At 34.5% G+C, this 11,278-nt stretch overlaps 1 protein-coding gene across 1 annotated transcript; it reads left to right on the top strand.

The window, feature by feature from the left end:
• Positions 1-5,973: 5,973 nt before the first annotated feature.
• On the top strand, positions 5,974-11,278 carry LOC147291204 (uncharacterized). The gene is made up of 9 exons (XM_086235895.1): positions 5,974-6,420; positions 7,328-7,526; positions 8,338-8,471; positions 8,579-8,691; positions 8,799-9,039; positions 9,837-9,992; positions 10,109-10,188; positions 10,992-11,041; positions 11,136-11,278. The coding sequence occupies exons 1-9, from the start codon at positions 5,974-5,976 to the stop codon at positions 11,276-11,278; spliced, it is 1,563 nt and encodes a 520-aa protein (XP_086092021.1).

Here is an 11,278-nt window from a genome sequence, read left to right as displayed (position 1 = left end):
AAAGGATCGCCTTTTTGGAGATTCTCCAAAATGCCACTCTCTTTTCAATATAGTAATGGACCAATGGTATTGCAGATTTGCAGTTGAATTCTTTTTTCTTTTTTCTCTTTCTTTTTTTAGTTGCGAACGGTATTAGATAGGATAAAAAAATTATTTTAGAATAGTGAGTCATTCAATTGCAAAACATCAATTCTTTTAAATTAACATCTTACAATCTAATGGCTCAAATTTCACATACTCAAGTATGCTAACTTTTTCATGTTTAAAATTTCTCTCCAGTTTATTTTATACATATGTAGTTCGAGTTCAAATTTGAAGGCTAGAAATTGAGTTATGATCCATGCTTTCATGTTCTGGACTTAAATCCACAGCAAAGAGCCTTTTACAATTCCCTCTAATATATGTCCAACTCCCTATAAAATTGAATAATTAATTAGTATGCAATATCATGATACCATTTAATTAGTTAATAGTGGCCCCTCCTCTATTTGATTTTTAAATTAGAATGAGAATGAACATTTCTAACCTTTAATTGGTAATGCACATTGTTTTGGGATGCGAATGCTCCTTTACATTCTTGCGTGCAAACCAAACATTTGAATGTCATTTTAAATTTTTAATGATTCAATTCCATTTAATTCCTTTCCTTCAAATCAAACATTCCCTTATCTATAACCCATACTCTCAATTCATACAAATAATTTATTCAATTGAAATGCTAACAAAATGAAAGAAAAAACCTTTATTATATCATCACATACGAGATAATAAAATATAAAAATTCAGTTTCTTCATATAATATCAACTCAACAAATTTATTATGCCAAAATCAAGTTCAGGTTTGTTATTAATCGGTCTTATTTATTACTCATGTTAGCATGTTTGTGTGTGTGTGTGTGTGTTTTTTTTGGTTGCTTGGTGGTGTCATTTTTGTATTCAAATTAATCAAGTAGTAACTTCCTACTATACTTATCTCACTAACTAGCTTGCAACTTGTTCTCAAAGGTAATTAATGAGGAAAAGTTGGTTAATTATGGATTTATCCTGTTGTTCGTTTCCCCTCATAATGAATGGAATTTTAAGGATTGCATTGCATGGTCTAGGTATTTGCTAATTAATATAATAAGGGAAAAATGCATTTTTAGTTTTTGTGTTTTACCTTGCAATTAATTTTTGTCCTTGTGTTTTTAAAATTATCAATTTGGTCCGTGTGTTTATGTTTGCAAGCAATTTTAGTCCACCACCATCAATTATGGCGGCGAATTTGTGGTGGATTTTACCTATTATGCCCAATAGAGAGAGAAAGAAAGCTGATGGGGGGAGAGAGGGATAGAAGGAGGGTGAGGATGGTGATGGTGTGTCGCTGTCGGTAGTGAAAGGGAATAGAGAGATGTTTTTAGTGATGGTGGATTAAAATTGCTTACAAATATAAACACAAGGACCAAATTGACAATTTTAAAAATACAAAAACGAAAATTGATTACAAGGTAAAATACATAAACTAAAAATGCATTTTTCCCATATAATAATATGTATGTACCTACAAATATGAGTATGATACTATAACTAAAATGTTTCTTAATTAAAAGCAATAAGCAAAAATATTAGACCTTGTACATTCACATCGTTCATATAGGTAATATATAGTTTGCATTAAATTTAAAAAATACCCATCATAATTAATCTTAGTAGGGATTTGTAATTACTGAGGGCTAGGGGTTGTCAATTTGTAATTTCTCACCAACAACGCACCGACATGTCAACTTGTGCTACCTCCATTGACTTGTTGTCATGTGTAAAAATAATTTCCTTCTCTTCTTTGTCTGGATATCTTCTCTCTTTATTCGGAACCTTTCCACTACCCACTCTGGTTTGAATTTTCATGACAAAAAAGTAGGACTCTCTCTCCTTCAAGATTAGAATGAGAAGAACTAACCTGCAACCTGATGACACCAGCTGAATCCCCATCCCTCCCTACCTCTTTATCTCTCTCCTATCTCTCTTTCTCTCTCTCTTGCTTTCTTTCTCTATTTTTCTATTTCTCTCTTGAGATACCGCTATCCCCTAACACATTGATAGATAAGTTATTCTCGATCGGAATATATGATATTTTATATATACAGGGCCCTTCTAATTGAGGATTCATTTTATGAGATCTATACAAGTGGTTTTGTGTCGATGTGAATTATTCATTTTTTACATCTCTATTGATAAATTATGCTTGCAAAAATTTAGCCAAATTGAAAATTATTTGCATATCTAACTTTAATTAAACAAATAGACAATTTCATTGAAAATATTTGATTCATCTATTTGTTTGATGAAAGTTAGATAGACAAATAATTTCTGATTTAACTAATTTTTTGTAAGAATGATCTATTAATAAATATGTAAAAAATAAACGATTCGGATCGACACAAAATAATTCGTGTGGACCCTTATAAGAGATCCCTCATTTAGTGTTAAATGAGAAATTCCTCTTTGAAAAGCCCCTATTGATATATATATATATATATAATTTGACAAAGAGTGTTCTCTTTATTATAAATATAAGTATAATACAGAATGATCCTAATTAGAACAACACAGTTTTGATTAAAAGCACAATATTAGGAAAATATAAGCAGAGGACCTGAACTATCTAGTTTTTAAATGGCTGACGCATGAAACAATTTGTCCTTGTGAGACCCATTTGTAGAATTTCACTACAGATACATAATATTCATTATGTCCTAATCTAATAATCTTAAGATTATCTAAAAATTTTATATTCTTGCAATCAATGCTTTGTCCTTGGACAACATCGCTTCTATTTGAAATCGGTCCAATATGATGCATCTGGGTCAAATGAGCAAGCATTTCAAAATACTAACATCCTTGGGTATAAGTGTATAACTCAACCCAATCTCTGGCAGATTATGCAGAAATTATACTGCACCTAAAGAAGAACCTGTCCGCTGAGGCTTTTCCGGTAATTGTCATTGGAGGCTCTTATGGTGGAAGTAAGATATTATGGAAGTAAAAAATTAGCCAAATCGAAAATCATTTGTCTATTTAACTTTGATCAAACAAATAAACAGTTTTGTCAAAAATATTAGGTTTGTCCATTTGTTTGATCAAAATTAAATAGACAAATAATTTTCGATTTGGCTAATTTTTTACGATGATGATCTTTGAATAGAGATTTAAAGAATATATGGTTCGGATCGTTGAAATATTATATAGAGTGAACTCTATAAGAGATCATACAAATAAAATTATTTATGGAATCTCATACTTGAAGGGGGATGTAGGATAATTGGATATATATATAATAATTCTTTAATTAAAATGTCTTCATTTTGAGAAAAAAAAAAAAGGACTATGGTGTGTGAATCATCTTGCAATACAGTCTCCTAATCCAAATCATTTATTTCTTACTCTCTTTAAATATTATACCTATAAAAATTAGTCAAATCAACGAAATAGACGAAATCATCACTACTAGTACTAATTCTTTAGATTGATTAGAGTCAACCAACATAAAAGAAATTAAGTACTAGAAATTAACACCAATTAAATTACTCTCATAATTAACACCAATTAAGTACTAGAAATTAACATCAATTAAATTACTCTCATAATCTTCTTTGCCCAAAAAAAAAAAAAGGGTTAATTACATATATATACCTCAACTATACATCACTTATCAGTTGGGTACCTCTAGTTTAAAAACTTTCATTAGGGTACATCAATTTATGTTTTTTGTCAATTGAATACCTCCGTTAGTCTGACCGTTAGTCTGACCGTTAAATGCTTACGTGGCGCTGACATGGCACACGCGGACCCCACCATTAAATATTAATTTAACATTTAAAAATAACCACTAAACCAAAATTAATAAAAAAACAAAAAAAACCATTAAAATTATATAAAATTGAAAAAAAATAAAAATAAAAAGCCAACCCCCAGCACCCTCCCTCCCCTTCCTCCCCCACCCTTTCCCCACCCAGGCCACCGCCCCTCCCCTCCAAACCCAAGCCACCCCCCACCTCCCCCGCAAACCCAGGCCACCCCCTCCACCTCCCTCGCCCCTCCAGACCCTCACTGACCAGCACCGAACCTGAGCTCCACTCTCAGATTGTCGTACGGGTACACTTTCGGCGCAAATGGGATCTTCGACGCCGTGTCGTTCCACACGGCCAACAAGCCCAGCGATGCGAAGAAGCTCAAACCCCCGCAGAGCCAGGCCAAAGCCTCGTACTTTCCGACGGTGTCGGCGATGCGATCAATGCAGGGCTCCGGAAACGGCGTGCCGTTGTCCTAGACGAGCTCGTCGTTTACATGGAGGGGTCGGTCGGGGACGATGTGCTTGCCGACGGGTAGGCCCATGCCGGCACGGAACAGTAGAGAGGAGGCTGCGGAGCGCGAAACGACGCCGTTTCGGCCCGGGCTTCGACTTCCTGGGCTGCGCCGTCGACGGCCTCGGCGACTTCGTCTCCATCACTCTCGACCCGCAGGTCCTCCCGGGAGAGATCTCCATCTCCGAGATCTCCGGCAACCATTCCAAGAAGCTCAGCAAGAATCCGATCTGGAACTGCGCCGGCATCGCCGCCATCGAGGTCATGAAGATGCTTGGCGTGCGCTTCGTCGGCCTCTCCCTCTCTCTGGAAAAGGGCCTGCCACTGGGAAGTGGGCTGGGATCCAGTGGGTTGGAGAGTTCCTGCAGATAAGGCTTGAGAGAATGGATTGGGAGAGAATTGTTTAAGGGTTTGGGGGGGAGGGGCGAGGGAGGTGGAGGGGGTGGCCTGGGTTTGCGGGGGAGGTGGGTGGTGGCTTGGGTTTGGAGGGGAGGGGCGGTGGCCTGGGTGGGGAAAGGGTGGGGGAGGAAGGGGAGGGAGGGTGCTGGGGGTTAGCTTTTTTTTTTTTTTTTTTTTCAATTTTATATAATTTTAATGGTTTTTTTTTATTTTTTTATTAATTTTGGTTTAGTGGTTATTTTTAAATGCTAAATTAATATTTAATGGTGGGGTCCGCGTGTGCCACGTAAGCGCCACGTAAGCATTTAACGGTCAGACTAATGGTAAGACTAACGGAGGTATTCAATTGACAAAAAACATAAGTTGATGTACCCTAATGAAAGTTTTTAAACTAGAGGTACCCAACTGATAAGTGATGTATAGTTGAGGTATATATATGTAATTAACCCAAAAAAAAATTACTCTCATAATCTTATTCATACATCTAACACAAATTTGTGACTGTGAGATAAAGATTGAAATGTTGATCTGAAATGAAAGCAAGAAACTAACATATATATATATATATTAGGTAATAAAATCCCTAATTTAGGCCTCAACTTTAATTTTTGCACATGCCCCTCATGGGCCTCATAGATCGTAATTAGGACCGACATGGTCTAAGTTGACCTTTCCGGTTCTAATTTCTCACTTCTACAACCTTGTTTCAGTACACCAGTGGCCAGTTCTACTTTAAAATTGCTAGTCATTAATTATGGGATACCTCTCCACACACACACTCTTTACATTTCACGTACGAACTTGCCGACAAGTAGTTGTGCATGAAGTGTCAATCTTTAATTGCATGCCTCTTGGCTCTAGACTAGCTAGCCTCCAAATTTATCTCACCAACCCTCCCCTCTTCTTACTTTGATCAATTTTATATTTTAATAATGTTAATTATTTCACTTTTTTTTTTCACATTTGTATCACATCTGATGTGTCATTACTTTACTGAAAAGGTATTTCTTTTTTCTTTTTTAAGTTTTATTTTTTAATTTTTAGTGTACAATGTATGAATGTCATGTAAGATGGTATGAAATTGTGGTATAAAAATATGGTAAATATAGCATTACTGTTTATATTGTATAATGTGTACCCACCATTCTAGCCAATAGCTAGCTAGAACCACCACCTGTATATAAAAACCAGTATACTTTTGTTCATTATTAATTACTACATGCAAATTAATTAGATGGGCAGCAGTAGAGCTCCAATGATACAAGCAGCACTACTTGAGCTTCTATGGCTACTTATTATGCTTTTCCTCATTTCAACCACCACTTCTTCTTCTTCTTCTTCTCCCTTAAACAAGATACCAAGACTCCGCCGCCTGCCACGAAATATAGCCAACCAAAAGCTTAACCCTTCTTTTGTGGCTGATCATGTAGATGAGGATGTGAGGACATTCTATTACGATCAAACGCTGGACCACTTCAACTACCGGGCGGAGAGTTACGCCACGTTCCGGCAGCGATACATGGTGAGCTTCAAGCACTGGAGAGGCGCCCATGCAGCAGCTCCTATATTTGTGTACCTTGGCGCGGAGGAGTCCTTTGACGAAACTAGTATTGGTTTAGTAGGACTTGGAATTCTCACTGACAACGCGCCCAAATTTGGTGCTCTAACGCTCTACATAGAGGTCAGTAGTGGCCGCCAATTAAGGCTAGCTAGTAATTACTAACCAAAACTTAATTGGTTAACCATGGATTAATTTCGTTTCATAATTAATGCACTTTTAAGGTTTGCATTGCATGAATTAATTAATATCCTAGGTATTTGTTGATTAATACCTACATAGCTTCAACATGAACTGAGAAAATATTTAATGGGCAGTTGTGTCAAGTCAATTGGTGCGACCTTTCATTGACCTGTTGCTATGTACGTATGGTGTCAATTTTTTTTTTTTCACATAATATATCCAACTGTTTTCTCTTCTCTATTTGGTTATCGATCTATCTCCAAAAGGTAGGGGAAATTCAAACTCTCACCTTAAGTGTAGGGATAAATGTTCTTAACCATTAAATCGATCTACAAGACCCTATGTTATCTAGCTTCTCTCTTTCGTTCGAAATTGCAACTTGTCATCTCCACTACTCACTCTAATTTAAATTTTCAAGCAAATCTGAAAGCTTCTCTTCATCTTTTTCTCATTCTGCTTTTCTCTTATTCATTACACTGAATCGATCGGCCATATCTTATTTATAAACAAACTCAACTATAATTGTACCACAATCACTACTTATTTATTGAACCACAATCGATCTATTTTATTAGTTGTTTATTCAAAATTCTATCTATTTACGAACTTAATTGTGACTGTACGACAATCACACAATAAATTTTTTTCCCTCTTGTTATGTGAACAGGGTGTTGAATATTACTATAGAATACAGATATTATGACATAATCTAATAATCTTAAGACTATCGATCTAAAAGTTAATATAATTGTTACAAATATTAATGCCTCTAATATTGCATATGCTTGCTTTGCTTGATAATTTAAGGCGATTTACTTTATCACTTTGATTTTCCTTGGACATGCAGCATCGCTTCTATGGGAAATCAAATCCATTTGATGCATCAAAGGAGGAGCAAGCATTTCATCAAAATGTTAGCAGTACCCTTGGGTACTTCAACTCAGCCCAAGCTCTGGCAGATTATGCAGAAATTATACTGCACTTGAAGAAGAATTTATCCGCTGAGGCTTCTCCAGTAGTTGTCTTTGGAGCATCTTATGGTGGAAGTAAGATATTATATATTATAATAATTCTCTAATTATGAGAATGTCCTTGTTAAAAAAAAAAACTGTAAGTACATACCACATTATGTGATCCATCACGCAATATGATCTCATCACATCCAAACCGTTTATTTTTAATTTTTAATTTTTAATTTTTGAAATATTTTAAGTTAGTGATCAAACTAGAAACCCTTTAATAATTTAATTGTGGCGATCAACTAAACAAACCAACGTAGTATTTCTTATAAACACATAAATAATCATGATCCTAAATGACTAAGCGGCGCTGATCATGACATTGCGAGGTGCACGATCTAATTGTTGAGAGTAATGTGGAGCAATGTCCTACATCGAAAAACTAGAGCTTAGTATATGTATTTATAAGGTCTTGGGTCTTTCCACCCATTGCCAATTGATTTTGGATTGAATGCTCAAATTCTATCATGGTATTAGAGCTTGGTTATCTGCGTGTAAGGCCCAATGGCCACAAATGCTCCCACGTCACCCAATACAATTTGTCCACGTGTTAGACTCTAAATCTTGCCACACGTGTAGAGGCGTGTTGAGAGTGATGTGAAGTAATGTCCTACATCGAAAAACTAGAACTTAGTATATGTGCTTATAAGGACTTGAGCCTCTCCACCCATTACCAATTGATTTTGGATTGGATGCTCAAATTCTATTACTAGCAATGTGATTATTACTTTCTTAAATTGAGGATATCATTGTCAATTACGGATTAGAGATCCTCTCATTGCGAGGTGGACTCCAACAATATGATCTTCAATCACTTCTCTAATTATTTTTTTTTCAGTGCTCGCAGCGTGGTTTCGCCTTAAATATCCCCACATTGCCATTGGGGCATTAGCTTCTTCTGCCCCACTTCTTTACTTTGACAACATTACACCATCAGATGGGTATTATTCTGTGGTTACAAGAGATTTCAAGGTGAGTTAAATTAATTAATTTGGAGGCCTTGATGCAATGGAGTTTTTCTTAATTAGTTTAAGTTTCTGGGATTAAGGTCTAATTAATTAGTTTGTTGATTGATACAGGAAGCTAGTGAGAATTGTTACAATACCATCAAGCAGTCATGGTCTGAAATCGATAGAGTTGCTGCTCAAGCCAATGGCCTTGGCATCCTTAGCCAGAAATTTAAAACTTGCAAGTAATGATATATACCAAGTGTTTAATTTTATCTCTCTTTATGGTACGTCATTTTGGTATGCTTATCTCTCTCTACGTACTATTGCTTTTTTTTCTTCTGGCCATTAGACCTCTCCAGGATGCACAAGACTTGAAGGACTACTTAGAAAGAACCTATGAATATGCAGCTCAATATGATAGGATTGATAGCCCTTTCGTCAATGAGATCTGCAACAATATTGATAATGCAACATCCCAAGGAAATGATATCATTGATCGAATTGCCTCGGCAGTTGTCACGGTGACTACAGGAAACAATCAATGCTCCAATCTAAGCGAACCACATGTTGATTGGATGTGGGGCTGGCAGGTATTGCATTATTTTAAACCTGAAATTCTATTCATACCCACTCCCATTACTAACTACACCCCATTCAGCCTTTTCCCACCCAATTTCCAGTTTTACCCTTAAATAAAATTAAAAGGAAAAAAAAAAAATTAAAAAAAAAAAAAAATTATTGGCCTCCACATATATCGGATTGTTGGTAGTGGCATGATGTTATTGAGTACAATAACAATCATATTTTTAGAGTTTTAAGGTTGTTTTTTCTTTGGATTTGTGTATATTAGTTTGTTGTATTAGTGGATAATATTACACAAGAAACATATAAGAAATAAGTCATTTATATAACTACTATGTTGATGTAGTTATTTAATGCTACTCATCAGTAATGACGTTAAACATTCGAACACTTATAAAGAGTCTTTGAAAGCTCGACCTTACTTAAGTAAGGTTGGATTATCTACCAAATTATTATTTTTTATATTATTAAAAGGGAAAAAAATTGAGTTGTTAGCTTTAATTAAAGAAATAAGGGGCATAACGAGCAATTTTGGCCGTATGAGTAGAATTTTCCAAAAAAAAATTCTAAATAAATTTTTCAGCCACCACCTTTCATCATAAACTTATATTGTAAAATTACGTTGTTTTAATTAATTAGTATGAGATTAGCACATAAAAGATTAGTAGAGGATCCAAATCCATAAGATATTTATCGATCTTTTCCAACACTCTTCATAAATTTAGTCACTTTTTATCTTCTAAAATATTTTAGTAGCATTTAATAATTAATTACTTGAACTCTTTTTTGTGGGCTTAATTTGTAGACTTGCACGGAAATGGTTATACCAATCGGTGGTGGAACAAACGACACTATGTTTCCAGCTGCACCATTTGATATGAATTCATTCAGCGACCACTGCAAGCAGACATATGGAGTCCGCCCCAGATCACATTGGATCACAACATATTATGGTGGTCATGTATGTTAACAATAACTTCAATAATAATACTCTTAATTTGAATTATTAATTATTATGGAAAAAGAAAATATAATACATCATATCTTCTCCTTTTATTTTTTTTTTTTTAATTGCAGCATATAAAACTGATATTGGAGAGATTTGGCAGTAACATCATCTTCTCAAATGGCCTTCGTGATCCTTATAGTAGTGGCGGGTAACTTTATTGCAAATTACCTACATATGATCATCGTCTAGAATATGTTATATATATAGAATGAAATATTTATTTATAAGACGGTCTTATATGTTATATGTTGTTAAATTAATAATTTAAACCACACATTAAACAACAATTCATTTAATTAATATTCCAAATTGACAGTTCAATAAATTAATATTCTTGGTTTTTCATTTTCTTCCTGCCCAGTGGCTGAGCCACTTGTAACCCAGGGGTCATGATGCCCCAAAATATTTGGTCTTGTAAATAAAAACTTTCTAAATAAAATATTTACATTTTTATTGCAATTTATTATGAGTTGGGAGCTAGATGGATTTTTTGAAAAACTATTTAAATTAATACATAAACGTGAAAATGTTTAATATAAGTGATAATAATATAATCAAATAGACTATAAACATTAGAGAGATCATCTTAATTATTACTTTCTTTTCTTTTTCAAATATTTCACTAGATATATGATCAGAATTTTTGTATAATTGTGGATGATAATTGGAAAGTTGGACTGGTATAATTGATTTATCTTTCTGAAGCTTTTTATTTTCTTTTTGGTGATATAGATTATTATAGAAAAATAATTATTCTATATTTTAGTTATTCAAAAGAAATTAATTCATGCATAGTTTTATATTTAATTTTATTATTTTGGCCCCTCCAACATAAGTTTTCTTGCTCCACACTTATTAGTTTGTCTCTGGCATATATATCTAATTGTGGCATAAAATATGCTAATGAAAAAAAAGTCATGATACATTGATAGCTATTGTTTCTTACCACAGGGTATTGGAATCTATATCACCCAGTATAGTAGCCTTGCCTACAACTAGAGGTAATTCTCAATGATCTCAAGAAAACCAAATATTAATTATTAATATAAATGAAAAATTTTACTTGAATATTTGGGTTATTAATTTCCTGTGTAGGTTCTCATTGCTTGGACATATGGCCTGCTAGTAAAGACGACCCTGGATGGTTGGTTGCACAGAGAAACAGAGAAGTGCAGATTATCAGGGGGTGGATCCACAAGTACCATAGAGACTTGCGTATACATTATTCAGAGAAATAG

Source organism: Dryas octopetala, chromosome 3 (assembly GCF_963921425.1).
Source record: "Dryas octopetala chromosome 3, drDryOcto1.1, whole genome shotgun sequence".
In the NCBI taxonomy this organism is placed as follows: Eukaryota; Viridiplantae; Streptophyta; class Magnoliopsida; order Rosales; family Rosaceae; genus Dryas; species Dryas octopetala.
The sequence above is the reverse complement of the archived record's forward strand: the minus strand, read 5'-3'. Positions and strand labels throughout refer to the sequence as shown.